General features: G+C 47.7%; 2 protein-coding genes across 2 annotated transcripts in view; one reads left to right on the plus strand and one right to left on the minus strand.

Moving 5' to 3' along the window:
- Nucleotides 1-9,649, minus strand: part of SLC35A5 (solute carrier family 35 member A5) — a 28,448-nt gene extending 18,799 nt beyond the window's left edge. The window contains exons 1-3 of the mRNA XM_065400641.1: nt 9,597-9,649; nt 4,281-4,433; nt 2,249-2,347 (exon numbers count right to left, since the gene is read on the minus strand). Of these exons, the coding sequence (XP_065256713.1) occupies nt 2,249-2,347; nt 4,281-4,410 (229 nt within the window). The 5' untranslated portion in view covers nt 4,411-4,433; nt 9,597-9,649. The remainder of the gene's footprint in view (nt 1-2,248; nt 2,348-4,280; nt 4,434-9,596) is intronic.
- Nucleotides 9,650-9,906: 257 nt separating this feature from the next.
- ATG3 (autophagy related 3) overlaps nt 9,907-17,638 on the plus strand; it is a 38,872-nt gene continuing 31,140 nt past the window's right edge. Inside the window, exons 1-2 of the mRNA XM_065400628.1 lie at nt 9,907-10,059; nt 14,571-14,612. Coding sequence (XP_065256700.1) covers nt 9,988-10,059; nt 14,571-14,612 — 114 coding nt within the window. The 5' untranslated portion in view covers nt 9,907-9,987. The remainder of the gene's footprint in view (nt 10,060-14,570; nt 14,613-17,638) is intronic.

Here is a 17,638-nt window from a genome sequence, read left to right on the forward strand (position 1 = left end):
CGCCCTCCTGTGATGACAATTTGTTGGCCCTTTTTCTTACCCTGCAATAGCTTCTTTCCTCCCGCTCTAGCCCACTTTTCGTGGCACATATTTGTAGTCACACCACACTACCGGGCCTATTGACAGAAGGTAACGCGGTGGCCGACCAGGCGGTCAAATCGGTGGCCTCGATTTTTTCCTCCCCAATTGAAAGCCACGCCTTTTTTCATAAGTCCGCCAAAGCCCTTGCCAAGCAGTTCACTCTCCCATTGCATCAGGCGCAGGCCATCGTTCGCCAGTGTGACCTTTGCGCTTCTCTCTCCAATAGCCCGGAGGTAGGGGTTAATCCTCGTGGAACCTCGGCCAATCAGCTTTGGCAAATGGATGTTACACACTTTTCGCCTTTTGCCCCCTGGCAGTATCTTCACGTGTATGTAGATACCGTTTCCCATTATGTGTGGGTCACCCCCCAGAAGGGTGAGGCCTCTCGTCATGTTATTAATCACATGATTCGCGCTATGGCAATCATGGGTCACCCGTCCCATCTTAAGACCGACAACGGCCCCGCCTACTGCAGTTCAGCCTTTGCCTCCTTTTGTACCACGTGGGATGTTATCCACACATTTGGTATCCCGTATAATCCCACAGGCCAGGCCATTGTGGAACGGGTCAACCGTGCGCTTAAACAGGCCCTGGCTCACCAAAAACAGAAAGGGGGGATTCCAGTAGGCCTTCCTCCCCGCCAGGAATGGCTGGCTGCAGTGCCTTTTACCCTGAATCATTTGAATTTGACTGACTGCCCAGATGGGGTAGACCTCTGTTCTTTTGTCTTTCAGACCATCAGAGAAAATGGATGCCAGCTAAATAACATTCAATGTACCATGCATTTACTGGCACCAGGGACTGTCGAACCCCATTCCTCAGTTCAACCTACATCTGCAGGATCCCGAGCGTCCTCGCCAGCGCCCCCCGTGGGGGCCCCCGCAGCGCATAACCTGGGGACAGGTCAAAGCCCTCTCATTGCAGGCCGAGCAGCTGCGAGTGCAGCACCAGCTGGAACCTACCGCAGAAAGTTACCTTGTGACATTGTTAGCTTGCCTTAATGCTAATTCACTCCTTATTTTGTGTGTACTGGGAAGTTTCCTGTTGGCCCCTGGCTGCCAAGGCGAACCCCAGATGAAGCAGCGGCTGCAGTTTAACATCTGGGTCCACCTGGCAGAAGTATTAAATCAATCTGATTTCTGCCTGGCCGTTGCCCCGGAAATGCAAGGTCTGTTAAGTACTTGCCTTGTTCCTGTCTGCAAACCACCCAGCAACATCTGGGGTGTGAGACAGTGAAAGAAATGTGCTGTTTTAAGCTTACTGATAATAGTAATTGCATGTAATAGCAAATTGATATGCTGAAATGTTATGTTTAAGCTATCCGCCAGGACGTTTTTCTTCCTTGATGGAATTACATTTAGTTATAGCCACCCTTAGGGTGGATAAAGACCCTCTTATAGTATGGGGTCTTAGTTTTGATCTTTGGCGTTTTACTTTGTTGCTTTGCTTAGTGTATACCCAATCTAGTGATATTGTGTATGCTACCCTGCGAAGGTGCTTTGTCTAAACACCGCATATAAAATAAAATAGGGGGGGGGATGTAGGAATGCTAGCTCCCAAATTGTTAGCCATGGTTACGGCACACTATTTCCATGGCCACAAGGCAGGAGTGACCTTCGCCTCAGTGTCTGTGTTTGGGAAACTTTTGGCTGATTTGATTCCTACCCTCGCAGCTGGTGTTCACGCGCTCAAGAGATGGGTCTGTTATCTTGTGTGCCTGTATACTGCCTGGCTTTTCTATGCGCAGGAATGTAACCACTAAGAAGTGTTGTAAACAAAGTAAGGAGAGAAATAAAAACCCCAGGAAAAGTTTTCCTGGAGGCTTTTTGGCTTGAGGCTTTTGAAGCTCTCTGGCTACCAGAAACCTGGTGTTCTATTTCCTTTCCTGTGTCGTCGCCACACTTATACAATTGCTCTGTACAATTTCACAGTGTAGCCTCTGTCACTCAAGCTACACTAACTCAAGAGGAGTTAATCGAGTGCAGAGTGCAACTCAAGTTAACTCTCAGTGAAGATACTGTCCCCGTTACCACTGCAAATAGGCTCTAACATGGTACACCACACGTATAGTACAATTACTGTACATTTGAATCCATCATACAAAAGCAGAGGGATTTAAAGTATAAGATGAACATTTCCTAACAGATTTTTAGCCATATGAACTTACCTTTTGTTGTTATCCACAGTGCCACTGTCATACATAGCACCAGTTTAACTAGCTCTGAGCACACATTCACAGTTGCAGGAAGGTAATCGTATTTGTTATCTGTGAAATTCAGCAAAATTATTATAGCAAATAAACATTCTTACTCATCCAACTTTTCCAATCACATTTAGAGCAACAGAAAGAGCACAACAATTCCATGATAATCGCTTAAACACATCCATTAAAAAGTTTTGACCAGGTTCCATAAACAAAGCACACTTTGTAAGTTAAGGTTATGTTCATGACTTTAACTATAAATACTCCATATTTTCAATGGCACACAACTTCTTGAACATTTCACTTTCCAGGCTGAAGTTTTCCATGCTTAGTCTCAAGCTCATAAGTTTGAATTCTTCAGGAAAGGTTGAGTACAATTAGTTCAGCCATTATAGAGTGCTACTGAAAGATGAAAAATCATACTTTCCCAATTTAATTAAATTTGAGCTTTTTTTTTTTTTGCTCACATAAAACTGACAATTTTACAAGTTTGAGGTTGTTAAGTTGGCTAACCCTTCTTCAAGGATTAGGCCCTTTCATTGTTAGCCAGAATTATTGTAAGTATTTAAAATCTGTTTCACACATACTCTATCAGTTTTTACTAAAGTTGGCAGCCACAATACTATATAGTAACAAAAGGCCTGATCATGAAAGACTGACTTCTGTGGGAGTTGAAGGCATAGCACCTTCCAATATCAGGCACATCAGGGCTAAATAGAAGGTTTTCAGCATAGAAAAAACTCTCTTTGCTGACAGATTCCAATGCACAATAACAATAACAACTAAGTCTTATATCACTCTTGTCATCAGTAGATCTGAAAGAGCTTTAAATGAAAGAGGTGCCATACCCCCATTTTACAGATGGGGAAACAGAAGCACAGACTTGCCCAAGGTTACCCAGCAGATCAGAGGCAGAATGAGGAATAGAATCCAGGTCTCCTGAGTCCAGTGCTCTATCCACTAGATCAGGGGTTCTCATAACAATTTTTTTGGTGGCCTCAGAGTGCGGCCACCAGCAAGAGTTGGTGAAAATTTTACCTAAAATACTTAATTAACTTTAGGAAAAACAAATAAATATGCAAAGGTACATGTCCAAATCATTGCAATCTATCTATGTAGGGTGTTTTCTTTTTACAGACTCAATAATAAAAATAGTGTACAGTTGTTTCTATTCTTTATTGGGCCTAAACAGAATAGAAACACAAATAAGGTGTTTTGAACGTTCTTGTCATTTTGCTTATTGTTTCTGTTGCTTTTTTTGGTTGCTTTTTTTTTTTTTTAGACTTGCTAGCTACTAAGTGTGCTGTGAAAAGTGATATTAACAAACATACAATATCACTTTTCACAACAGACTTACTCAGCCCCGGCAAGCAAGCCCTGGGACAAATTAACCCTTGGATGGGGAGGTAGGTACAGAGGCAGCGGGGGCCAGTGGTGATGGGGGGGAGGATGAGCTTAGAGTCAGAGCCCATCACCACACAGCCAGGGAATGGAGCCCAAAGCCACATGCCCAGGGGACAGAGCCCAAAGCCCCGTGGTTAAAGCCTGCCACCCGATCCCACTGCTCCTGGGAAGGTGGGGAACTCATTGGCTGCCTGTTCCTCCAGCTTGTCTCTCTTCGGAGGGAGGCAGGGCCCAACCACTCCTGGTGGCCCCTGGGGAGGGGCCGCTGCTTTGCGCCTGCCCTGCCCCCCCGCCCCCAAATCACTGCCCAGGAGGCTGTGGCCGCAAGAAAAGCCCCTGGTGGCCACGTTTGAGAAACACTACGCTAGACCACACTGCTCCCCCAGAAACAGATTCTGTATTAAAACATTTATGCTCCTAACAAACCTGCAGGTGAAAGGCAAGGATAAACACACTGCTCGAATGGGACATCAAACCTAGTAAATATATTTGCAATAGAGTGGTTTAATCTCAGCATCTACATTGTCTTACCCCAAGTAGAAAACTCTAATTTCTGCAGGTAATACATTATATATTAAACATCCAACCTTACCTTCATTGGCGGAATACTTCATCAGGAGAATACGACTTGAACCCAAGGTAACAAATGCTCCTCCTAGCAGGAATGTGTACAAGGCTGACTTGGAGCACCATAGAGACGGGCTGCAGCACTTGGTCTCCATTCTGCTGTCTGGCTGTCAATGCCCTTTGGACAACAAAATGAAAACACCTTGTACACGTATTTTCAGACACTGATAACAGATACCTAAGCACACACGATTTTATTGCTTTCTGGAGCCCTACCATAGTTTCATTCTATTGCTGCTTTGGAAAAATCTCTGAGCAGCAGCAAAAGAGATACACAACATGCACTGAATGCTCCAGTGGAAGACCCAAAAAAGCAATGCTGGGAGAAGGATGTATTTGTACAATGCTGAATAACTACTGGGGTTAAACAAATAGCATAGTCTTGATATCTATCTATTCTTTTATGACGTCTCACATTTTAAAAAAAATTTTTGTTCCTACCGTTGGCAATTTGCTATGTCTCATGTGCTGAAACAGGATCTCATTCATTTCCATAGAGTCCAACGATAGTAGTCCAAACCCCTACACAAACCTCTCAGTCTTACTAAACAGCATATATTAACATGATCAAGACTTATGTTTACTATAATTTAGTTACCTGAAGCACTGAAATTAGGAAACAAGAATGCAAACAGAAACCCGCTCCTGTTTCTTATTGGTGCTGCTAAGACAAAGAGCAGGAGAAGCCCCAAACTTTGTTTCACTAAGGGCTGGTCTACACTACGAGATTAGGTCGAATTTAGCCACGTTAGGTCAATTTTATAAGCAATGCGGCTACACAACCAACCCCTTCCGTTGACCTAAAGGGCTCTTAGAATCGACTGCTATACTCCTCCCCGACGAGGGGAGTAGCGCTAAAATCAACCTTCTTGGGTCGAATTTGGGGTAGTGCAGACGCAGTGTTGTGCAATTAGACAGTATTGGCCTCCGGGAGCTATCCCAGAGTGCTCCAATGTGACCGCTCTGGATAGCACTTTCAACTCCGATGCACTAACCAGGTACACACGAAAAGCCCTGGGAAAATTTGAATTTCATTTCCTGTTTGGTCAGCGTGGCGAGCTCAGCAGCACAGGTGACCATGCAGTCCCCCCAGAATTGCAAACGAGCTCCAGCATGGAGCGAACAGGAGACACTGGATCTGATTGCTCTATGGGGAGAAGAATCTGTGCAGGCAGAACTCCAATCAAAAAGAAGAAATGCTAATATATATATGTCAAAATCGACAAGACAAAGGAGGCAAACAGTCGCTCCAGATCACAGCCCCATACATATCGCTTCTGTGATCAGCTGCATGCCATTCGGGGGGGGGGGGGAGGGGGACACCCCAGTACCCTACCACTGTCCGTGAACACCTGCAAGGGGGGAGTCTCATGCAACACGGAGGAGGATTTTGTGGAGGAGGAGAATGCGCAGCAGGCAAGGGGAGAATCCGTTCTCCCCGGCAGCCAGGAACTTTTCATCACTCTGGAGCCAATACCCTCCCAAGGCGAGTTCCCAGACCCTGAAGGCGGAGAAAGCACCTCTAGTGAGTACACATTTGTAACTAAACTACAGGGGTTAAAAGCAATTGTGTTTAATGTTTGATTTGCCCTGAAGAATTGGGATGCATTCATGGCCAGTACAGCTACTGGAAAAGTCTGTTAACATGTCTGGAGATGGAGGGGAATCCTCCAGGGACATCTCCATGAAGCTCTCCTGGATGTACTCTGAAAGCCTTTGCAGAAGGTTTCTGGGGAGGGCTGCCTTATTTCTTCCTCCACGGTAGGACACTTTACCACGCCAAGCCAGTAGAAAGTGGTCTGGAATCACTGCAGCACAAACCATGGTCCTGGGTTTTGGTCGCATTCATGCAACATTCAATCTTTATCTTTCTGTGTCAGCCTCAGGAGAGTGATATCATTCATGGTCACCTGGCTGAAATAGGGGAAGTTTTGTAAGTGAACAGTAAAAGGACCGCATTCATGCTGGGCTGTTTGCACTTGGCTAAAATGGATCATCCTGGAGAATAGCCACACAGTGGGGGGAGGGGTGTGCTGCACATCCACCCCAAAACCGCAGCCCCTCCTTTTAAATGACAAACCCAATTGGCATTGCTTGCTATGGAAAAGGGGGGCACTGCAGTTTGAAACCATTCCCACATGTTATGAAGGCAGAAGCCAACCCCGCGTACCCTTTGGCTTACCATGGCTGCCTGGAAACCGAATTCTGTTGCCCAGCCGTGTGTGATGTGTCACCATACCAGCAGGCGCTCAATATAAAAGGCAAAATGTGACCTTGTACCTTAAGCACACGTGCTGTCTGCTGTGAATTGTTTGATTCACTATGAAAGAGTCTCCCTTTTGTTCTCAGAAATGTATCTTCTTAAATTTTATTCTTCCTTTTTATTCCCCCCTGCAGGTGCAAATGTTTCTATGCTCCCCATATCATCTCCATCCCTGAGGTTATCGCAGATTAGAAGGCGAAAAAAATGCACTCGCAATGACATATTTTCTGAGCTCATGCAATCCTCCCGGACTGATAGGGCACAGCTGAATGCATGGAAGCATTCAGTGGCGGAGGCCAGGAAAGCATTCAGTGAGCGTGATCAGAACATGCAGAAGGAGATGCTGAGGCTAATGGGGGAGCAAACGGACACGATCAGGCGTCTGGTGGAGCTGCAGGAAAGGCAACAAGAGCACAGACAGCCGCTGCATCCATTGTATAACCGCGTTCCCTCCTCGCCAAGTTCCATATCCTCCTCACCCAGATGCCCAAGAACGCGGGGGGTGGCGGGGAAGGCTCCAGTCACCCAGCCACTCCACTCCAGAGGACGGCCCAAGCAACAGAATGCTGTCATTCAAACAGCTTTGATTTGTAGTGTGGCTGCAATAAGCAATGTGGCCTCGTCCTTCCCACCTCCTCCACCCCACCTGGGCTACCTTGTCAGTGATCTCACTTAATAAATAAAGAATGCATGGATTCAAAACAATAGGGACTTTATTTCCTTTGCCAGCTGTGGTCGGAGGTGTGGGGGGGAGAGAGATTGGCTTACAGGGAAGTACATTCAACAAAGGGGGTGGTTTTGCATCTGTCACACCGTAGCCTGGCCAGTCATGAAACTGTTTTTCAAAGCCTCTCTTGATGCGCAGCGCTCCTAGCTGTGCTCTTCTAATCGCCCTGGTGTCTGACTGTTCAAAATTGGCCGCCAGGTGATTTGCCTCAACCGCCCACCCCGCCATAAACATCTACCCCTTACTCTCTCAGATATTATGGAGCACACAGCAAGCTGCAATAACAATGGGAATAGTGGTTGCACTGAGGTCTAACCTAGTCAGCAAACAGCACCAGCGAGCTTTTAAATGTCCAAAGAACTTAACTGCACTTGCCCAGCCTATAGTTGAACTGCTCCTTACTACTGTTCAGGCTGCCTGTGTACGGCTTCATGAGCCATGGGAGCAAGGGGTAGGCTGGGTCCCCAAGGATAACTATTGGCATTTCAACATCCCCAATGGTAATTTTCTGGTCTGAGAAGTAAGTCCCTTCTTGCAGCTTTTCGAATAGCCCGGAGTTCCTAAAGATGCAAGCATCATGCACCTTTCCCGACCATCCCACGTTGATGTTGGTGAAACGTTCCTTGTGATCCACCAGTGCTTGCAGCACCATTAAGAAGTACCCCTTGCGGTTTATGTATTGGTTGGCAAGGTAGTCCGGTGCCAAGATAGGGATATGCGTTCCATCTATCGCCCCACCACAGTTAGGGAACCCCATTGCAGCAAAGCCATCCAGTATGACCTGCATATTTCCCAGACTCACTACCCTTGCTAGCAGAAGGTTAGTGATTGCCTTGGCTACCTTGATCACAGCAGCCCCCATGGTAGATTTGCCCACTCCGAATTGATTCCCAACTGACCAGTAGCAGTCAGGCATTGCAAGCTTCCACAGGGCTATCGCCACTCGCTTCTCAACCGTGAGGGCAGGTCTCATCTTGGTATTCCTGCGCTTCAGGGCAGGGGAAAGCAACTCACAAAGTTCCATGAAAGTGGCCTTATGCATGCAAAAGTTTCGCAGCCACTGGGAATCATCTCATACCTGCAACACTATGTGGTCCCACCAGTCTGTGCTTGTTTGCCGGGACCAGAATCGGCGTTCCACTGTATCAACCAGCCCCACTGCCGTCACGATATCCCAACTGCCACATCCCATGCTTTCAGGAACGTCTGTGTCCATGTCCTCCTCACAATCATCCTCGTGCTGGCGGCTCCTAGCCAAGTTCTGCACATACTGCAGAATAATGCGGGAGGTGTTTACAATGCTCACAACAGCAGTGCTGAGCTGAGTGGGCTCCATGCTTGCTATGCTATGGCATCTGCATGGGTAACCCAGGAAAAAAGGTGCGGAACGATTGTTTGCCGTTGCTTTCAAGGAGAGAGGGAGGGAAGACTGACAACATGTACCCAAAACCACCCATGCCAATGTTTTTGCCCCATCAGGCACTGAGAGCTTAACCCAGAATTCCAATGGGCAGCGGGGACTATGGGATAGCTACCCACAGTGCATCACTCTATGAGTTGATGCTAGTCACAGTATTGAAGATGCACTCTGCCGACCTACAGTGCTTAATGGGTACATACACGATCAACTGTATAAAATCGTTTTCTAAAGATTGACTTCTATAAAATCGACCTAATTTTGTAGTGTAGACACGCCCAGTCTGAGAGCCAAGCTGGAAAACTGCCTGGAGACCCATGGGCTGAATCAAGTGTCAGTACAGAAGAGGCTGCAGGTGCCCAGAAATCGTAGGTACAAAGACGTAGCATGTGCAGCTGCCCGGCCCGGTGTTTACCCTAGAAAGCTGCTCCCGGTGGGCGCCCTGCTGCAGTACAGACGGGAGGGGCCGCCAGCAGCACGGCCACCCGCACGGGGCCGCCTCTGACGGGGAGCAGTAATTACCCAGGATGGTGCCAGAGAGGGGAGCGCTGGGCACGGGCCGCCCTAGCTACCGGATGCCCCGACATGCCGCCGACGCGGATCGCCGCTGCCTGAAGCCAAAGACGCTTCCCGTGTGAGACCCGGGCCAGGGCAGCCGCGCCGGGTCCCGCTCCGGGCAGCGGCGTTGCTCGGGGCTGATGCGGGCCGCGCGCTCGCTCCCAGGCCGAGGCAGCCCCGCCTCAGAGAGCGCCGCTCCCCCGGGCTTCCGCGCCGGCCCCGCCGCCACCACGACGCCGCATCGCGGGCCCCTCGGCGCGGGGGCAGCGAGTGACACGCGCCCTCACAGCTCCCAGACCCCGCCCCCCCAGCTCACCAGGCGGCAGCGGCTCCCCCATCCAGCATCACCACTCGCGCACGCCCCTTGCCGCTTAGTCACGTGTTGGGAAGCGCCCCATACAGTCATGTGATCCCTTCCCCGTGCAGCCCACTGCGCACGTCCTTTCTCCTCTTCCTTATCCGGCCCCCCATTCTACGCGTGCGCGCAGGGAACTGGCTCTTCACGTGCGCATGCGCGTTCTGGGCTCTAGCCGGCAATCTGCCGTGCAAGCATAAAGCTGTGAGCGGAGCTTTTCCCTCTCTGGACTTCTGTATCACGTGCGTGGGGGAGAACAGGTCATGTGACTCTGGCTGGCGGTGAGCGCTGCTGAAGGCTTGTGGCGCTAGCGGGGCTGTGGGCGTTAGGGACCCCCGCGCGCGCCGGCAGGATGCAGAACGTCATCAACACGGTGAAGGGGAAGGCGCTGGAGGTGGCCGAGTACCTCACTCCCGTGCTCAAGGTACCGCCCGGTGGGGCCGCCGCAGCCTGACCCCGGGCGGAGGGGGTGGGCCCGGAGGTGCCTCTTCCCGTCGGACCCCCCCCCCCACACACACACACCCGGGGCGGTTCCCGCGGCGGCGTAGCCCGCTAGTGTCTGGGGCAGGCTGGTGTCCCAGCGAGAGCCGCGAAACGGCCCCCAGCCTGCTCCGTCCCCGTGTCGCCTTCATATGCACGTCCCGCCAGCGGGGCCCCGGGGCGTGCGGGGCTGTCACAGCGCGGGGAGGGAGCCCGCTCTGCTCCAGGCCGGGAGGTGGCGGCGGGCGCAGCCCCGGACACTGGGAGGGGCCCGGCTTGTCCCCCGAGCTAGGCTACAAGTGGGCAGGGAGCCTTTAACGGTGACTTGCCCTCGGGTACCGGCTCCTAGGCCTGGGCGATGACAGTTGTGGTGCCGGTGTTGCTGTGTTGGTTAGGGGCGTGACTTTGTACTGAGATGTTTACACTAGGGGTTGTACTAGTCTAGGTGCAGTTTCATGGGTGGAAAGGTGCCTTTAGGGTGACCAGATGTCCTGATATTATCAGCACCGCCCTGATACTAAGGGCTTTGTCTTTATACATAACTATAGCTTCCTTGGCTCCTCCCAAAAATTTGTCCTGTTTTTTCACACTTGCTATCTGGTCACCATAGGTGCCTGAGGCTAGGTCTACACTACGGGGGGGGGGTTGACCTAAGATACGCAACTTCAACTACGTGAATAGTGTAGCTGAAGTTGCGTATTTTAGGTCGACTTACCTGGCTGTGAGGACGGCGGCGAGTCGACCGCTGCTGCTCTGCCGTCGACTCCGCTTCCGCCTCTTGCCGTGGTGGGTTTCCGGAGTCGACGGCAGAGCGATCAGGGATCGAGACGCGATAAGTCGATCCCCAATAGATCGATTGCTACCCGCCGATCCGGCGGGTAGTGAAGACGTGCCCTTATACCACTATAGCTTGTTCTCCTTCCTTTATAGAGAAAAATTATGCTCGTATAAGCACCTGGGTATAACTGAGTCCACACTCCGGGGGGTGGCGGGAGGATTGTACCACTCTTATTATACCAGTGTAGTTTAAGCAGTACAATTTTTGTGTGTTGGCAAGGCCTTTAAATAAGGCTATGTCTACACAGTAGCTAAACCACTGCAGCTGGTCTGTGCCTGCTGTGGGTGTCTAGTTGCTCTGTTAGACCTAGTCTAATACTTGCCAAACCCTTGTAATGTGCAAATACTTTTATCTACTTCTGTGCTTCATGTAGCTGTGACACATGCAGGTACTTCTGTCACTTTAGTTCTTTGTTACATGTAGCTGTCCTACTGCAAAGTATTCTTGCCTCTGTTACTAATAATCCCTTGTATTAAAACTGATGATTTTTAAAAAAAAATCCCCATTCTCTTCTCTTGCTGTCAGTTTAGTCTCTGGATTTTCCTCAGTCCAGGTAATGAAAACAGTGAGGACAGTTTTGCTTTCAGATCTTTACTGCATGCTTTCAGAAGAGTTGTTTCTACTGGGACCCTTTTAAGGGAAAAAACAAAAACGCATTCCTCTTGATCATTTCAGGCTTCTATAATGTAACTTCCTTACATATTTTGTACTTCACATCAGAGATCCTTGTTTGTAGACCACTTTATAACATTCTTCATTCATGAACCCAATTTTCTTGCCCCTGTGAAGTAAATATTATGGTGTCCATGTTTTAGCTAAGTTTTTGTAACATTGCCCATCACTGTAACTGTGAGTATAGAGACAGAAACTGAGGCACAGGGAGTTGAAGTGACTTGTCTACGTTTACTGAATGGGTCACTTGCTGTGCTAGAAATAGAACCCAGGAGTTCTAACTCCAAATTTCCCCTTCTAACCACTGTAACACATTGTATTAAAGGAAGACACATGCTGTTCACTATCCTTGCACTTTGAATAGCTTGTTGTGAGAGACTGGAATGCTACAAAACAACAACTGTGAGTTGTTGGCTCTGTGTGTGTTCTTGCTGTGTGTGCTGCACAGGCTCTGACAAGATAGCTCGCACAGCAGACTTCGATTGAACTGCCCAAGAAGACCACAGACTCTGTTCAGTGGTGAAAGCGTTAGGCCAGGTTTATTGCCAACAAAGCACAGTATTAGTTCCCTATATGTGCTACAGGTAAACTTAATACATGTTTGCCCATGACAGAGAACCAGCAGCTGGACAAAGGGTTAAGGTGAAGCATTCCAGCATTCATAGACTGAAACAAACCATCTGGGATAAACAACTTGCATACAGTATTACCTTACCTGTTTCAAGATGTTTATTACCACCCCTTGTACCTTTCTCCTGATGTTTCAGACAAAACATCACTAGTCATCACTTCTGTCAAACCATCTTATCGTGTGCTAGGTTGGGGTGTTCTTGTCCTAGCCTGCGGGAATGTATTTACATAATCAGTATATTTTAGCAATGCTAGCAATACTGGCGTCGAGTTCATGTACCGAACAGTGAACTTGCAGGCAAGCATCTCCTTTTGAGAGGGCCTGACTTTTGCTCAAAGCATAACTTTTGCTGACTTTGATTCAGGCCTTGGACCAGGCCTCTGCTTCAGGCTCTCTTTCTACTACAGATGGATGGGATTTTAAAAATACCCACTAGGAATGCAGCATAATGTAGCCTTGCCTTCTAAAGAAGCTAAGCTTTTTACACTTCACTAAGTTGACAGGGGATCCAGGCTAGTCTATTTTTGGCCCCACCCACTCTCAGGATCCCAGACTTGTATGTGCTGTATGATGCACCTTGGGAACGAGTCCTAAGGTCATTGCATTCTGAGACTTTGATATGGTAACACAATGTACTGCCATAAAGTCTTGAGATTTATCTATTATTCCAAACTCTTAAAAGGAGAATTTTCATTGGCATGCAGTGTTGATATTCTATTGTCTCGCAGTGATACAACAAGAGTTTTGCCTGTCTCATCTGAATCATGCACTTAAATTATATTTTTTCCTTCATCTTTGAAGGGGGGGGGGGGAGAGACTAGATTGCTTATATGAAGGCTTTGCTTTTTTCAGCTCCCTTGTTAGAAGGAGACAATTTGGACATCCTCCGACTTTGTGCCCCATGCTGTGCATCTATGGCAATTAACTCTGGCAGTGGAGGCAGTAGAATGTATGCTTAACTGAAGACTGAATGATGTTGGAGGATTGAACAGGATGGAATTGTAGCCTAGAGTCAGAGTACTGGTTGAAAAGAGGCCTGAGACTTGATGATGAAATCTGAGGGCTGTTCAGGGCAGTAGGAAGGAAATCCACCTCAAATATTATGGTGATGGGTGGCACATCCCAAATATGGATAACTACTGGTTCTCTCATTCTTGGGTAGTCTTAAAATTACGGGGGAAAACTTCTGGTCTTTCAATGCTGATGTTATTTCTTCTGGAGTCTAAAATTTTCTGTGCATTCTGGGTTTACCTGAGCATGAATTACATCTGTTTTTTACACTTAACAAACTTTCTAGATGTCTGTCTGAATGCAAAAGTAAACTGAAATCTTATAGATAGCAATGTACCTTGTCCAAACCGAGAACAAGTTAATGAAAACAGCATGAGAAAATTCAAGAAACTCAAAACTGTTTCCACATGGCGCACAATAAAGGGATGGATATATACACCAAAAAAGCAAATAATAAAATATCTCTACAAAATGGGTCCAAGGCGCACATTGGCAGTGGGAACAATCATTCGTCATTTCTGGACTTCTTTGCTTTTTGTAATCTCAGACTGATGCATTACGATAATATTTTTTAGTTTAGTACTTAGGGCAGCTACACAAATCATGGCTGAGTGTGCCTGGTTCTGATTGGCTTTCTGCCTCTTAAGCAAGTATAGCATTGATCACAGGAGCTCTCCTATTAGCCAACTGAACTGTTTATAATTGCAGAAAAATATGCTTTAGTTATGTGGCAGTTCTGATAACCTCTTGGATTCTGCAAAGAACTACTTTCTTGCTTATGTTCTGTGCTATAGAAAATGGATGCAGGCTGGCTACAAACTAGGGTACTGGCCCCACAACTGCCCGCAAGCTGGTGCACAGAGCTACCTATAGCAGGGGTTCTCAAACTTCATTGCACCGCGACCCTCTTCTGACAACAGAAATTACTACATGAGCCCAGGAGTGGGGACTGACGCCTGAGCCCCACCACACTGGGTGAAGGGGCCAAAGCCTGAGCCCCACTGCCATGGGTGGTGTGGGGGACCAAAGCCGAAGCCCAAGGTCTTCAGCTCCAGGCAGGTGGCCTGTAACCTGAGCCCCGCCCCCCAGGGCTGAAGTCCTCGGACTTCGGCCCTGGACCCCAGCAAGTCTAAGCCAGCTCTGGTGACCCCATTAAAATGGGGTCACAACCCATAGTTTGAGAATTGCTGACCTAGAGAGAGACAGTTGCAGGATCAGAGCCTAGCAGACTTTCTTCAGCCTTGGAGAGTGGGATTCAAATGTCAACGGAGATGTAAATGTTTCTGAATTGTCTTTATTCTAGGAGTCAAAGTTTAAAGAAACTGGAGTCATCACTCCTGAAGAGGTGAGTGATCAGAACTTATTAAATGTACTTAAGGAAGCTATTAAAATAGTAATAACTTGTGGTAAAAGTTGCCATAACATTATAATCAATCTTAAATTGACTCTTGCAACTGCTAACTTAGTGAAAATTTGAGGATGTGATTACTATTATGTGCAAAGTATTTCTGCTGTTGGAGTCTGTCAGCAACAGAATTTCTCTTGGAATGGAGTTTGGGGCGCAAGCCCTAGGCATCCTAATATAGGCTGAGGGAGAACCCACCCTTCTCTGAACATTGTTTAGATCAGGGGTGGGCAAACTACGCCCCTCAGGGCTTTGGATCCGGCCCCTCAGGGCTTTGGATCCGGCCCGCGGCACCGCCAGCACCATGTCCCAGCGGCCTCTGGGCAGAGGGCTCCGTGCGTTGCCTCTAGGCACCGCCCCCCCCCCCCCCCCACAGCTCCGATTGGCTGGGAATGGGGAACCGCGGTCAATGGGAGCTTCGGGGGAGGCGCAGCAAGGGCAATACACATGGAGCCCTCCATCTCCCCTCCCCCAGGGGCCACAGTTTGCTCACCCCTGGTTTAGATGGTTTGGTTTTCCTGGGTCAGCAGCTCCATTCTGTATTGAAGTTGGAGCAGGAAAGAGTTCGTTGGATTGAAAACTCCACCTCCCTTAAGCACTCCAGGGACCGCCCAGGCTTGCTGAAAGCAGCCCCTGCTTTCCACCATATGTTTTGTTCCCCTGCTGCTGAGTGTGTGGTGGGGTCACAACGTATTGTTGGCCACCTGCTATGCACAAGCATTTTTCTGTACTCCTCTATAGGCTGCCCCTAGCTTGGCCATGTTTCCAGTAAGTGCCTGTAGTAGCAGCTTACAAAGGAGTCTGTTGTAAAAGGAAACAAGGATTACAAATTCCTGGCCTGTTTCTTCTCTGTATCAAATGCAATGGTGTTTTTTTGGTTTTCCTCCTCTTTACACAAGGATGGGAAGGGCTAGCGTTTGAAAGCTGTTGTCTCTGAAACTGTCTACGCAGAGACTACAAAAGAGTAAAATGAAAGTAGGGAGGATGAAGGAGAGAGGTACGGTAAAGACAAATGCAGAGAAGGAAGGAGACAGAATCAGACAAAAATGAAGATAGTGGTGGCAAGGCAGACAAATAACAGGAAGATAAATGAGGCAGAAATATTATACCAATATTGGCATCTGAAACATTTCTACTGAGCTACAGTATGTGCCAGAGGAGATCCTTTTTGCTAGCCCGCTGGAGTACTATAGAATTAACCAATTTGTTTAGTGCTAAACAATCTTTTGAGGTAGTTGTGTATATTTTCTTCTAACTTCATGGTGACCACCCAAAAAAAAATTCTAGATAACTCCGAACCACTGACACTTAGCCCTATCATCTGTGGGGAAAAGCTGCACGGGGATGTCCAATTAGAAGGGGTTTCCCTTTTGGGTAAGCTGGCTATATGCACTGTGGAGAGAGTCTTTGCTGTTTGCAGCATCAGATATAAATCCATGCCAGAGGCAGGATCTTAGATTTAATGGACCATTGGTGTGACATATTATGGCATACATTCTTCTTGCAGGCTGTGTGAGGAGACTGCCTGTCCTCTAGACCAGTGGTCCCCAACACTGTGCCCGCGGGCACCATGGCGCCCGCCTACTGACAAGGGAGAACCCTGCTGCCAAGAAGCGGCAAAGTCAAGAAGCGTCGCCGCTTCACGGCGGCATTTCGGCAGCTGCTTGTCCGGCGGCCGCGCTCTTCGGCGGCTAGTCGTCAGGCGCCCGCCACACTGAAAAGGTTGGGGACCACTGCCCTAGACTCAAGAGTAGTGATTCCCAAGAGGTTGAGAGCTCATGTGCTCTCCATGTATCTTGGCAATTTGCTTTCAAAGAGTTACGGCTTTTTATTCTAACTCTGCCTTGGTGGGTTCCATGACTGGGTAGCCTTTCTGCCACAAGTATGTTGTATCAGTTGGGCCCCTGGTTCTGACTCTGTCTTCATAAACATGACCCATGTTATTAAGATACACAGAACAGCTCTGAGTCTTCTAAAATAAATTAATCGCTGTGAAAGTGTCTCTTTATTAGGCAACATTGTGTCTTAAGAGACCCATATAAAGTATCTTCAAATGTATTGAGTTAACCTCAATCTTTAGCTCCATGGAGGAACTGATTTTTGGTTGGTTCTTTGTTTGGCTATTTGGTAGGTTTCCATGGCTGAGTTTATTTTCTGCAGGGGGGTGGAGAGGGAAAGTGGAGGTGGGTCAAAAAGAACCAGTGAGAGACCTGCTTTAACAGGGTGTCTCCTCTCTATGGAAACAGACCATAGTAAAGCAGATGGTCAGAGGAGTAAAGTAGTGAATCATTGCACCAAGGTTGGGTGCCTTGACCAATATAGGGTAGGATTTTTAAGGGTCTAACTGCCATTTGTGCTTCTGAAAAATCTTCCTCCGCTATCCCTAATTGTTCTAGGAGCTGTAGCTCTTAAAGAGAAATTCTGTCAGGTGTATAAGAGGAGGCTGTCTCTTTAATGGTAGAGCTCATGTGTTCTCTTTGAGTGTGTCAGTGAACTGTAACGCACACAAGCAATGATGGGGTACCTACTGCCAGATAACTCATGTTTTTGCTGGCCCACAAACTTTTACCACTTTGCTAATGCATTTCAATTCCAGGCTTGCATTTTTTTTTTTTTTTTTTTTTTTTTGTTCCAATCTTTTTGGTCTCTGAAATGCTGATTGCAAATTGTGATTAATACTATGGCAGTTTTGTGACTTGGTCCTATGGTCTAAAGCTAGGTCTAATCAGATCTCTTGAGGTGGCTAGCTAGCTAGTTTACCCACTGCATCACCTGGCTAAACTCCTATCCTGCCTCTTCTTGTTTCTAGTATATCAACAGATATTTCAATTCATTTTAGCACTTTTTTTGGATGTCACATGAGTATTCTGTTAAATCATTGCTAGTAACATTTCAAAAGGACACCACCAGACTTAATTTTATAAAATTTTAAATGTACACTTACTGAAAACTATTTGTATTAACAT

The sequence above is a fragment of the Emys orbicularis genome, chromosome 1 (genome assembly GCF_028017835.1).
Source record: "Emys orbicularis isolate rEmyOrb1 chromosome 1, rEmyOrb1.hap1, whole genome shotgun sequence".
In the NCBI taxonomy this organism is placed as follows: Eukaryota; Metazoa; Chordata; order Testudines; family Emydidae; genus Emys; species Emys orbicularis.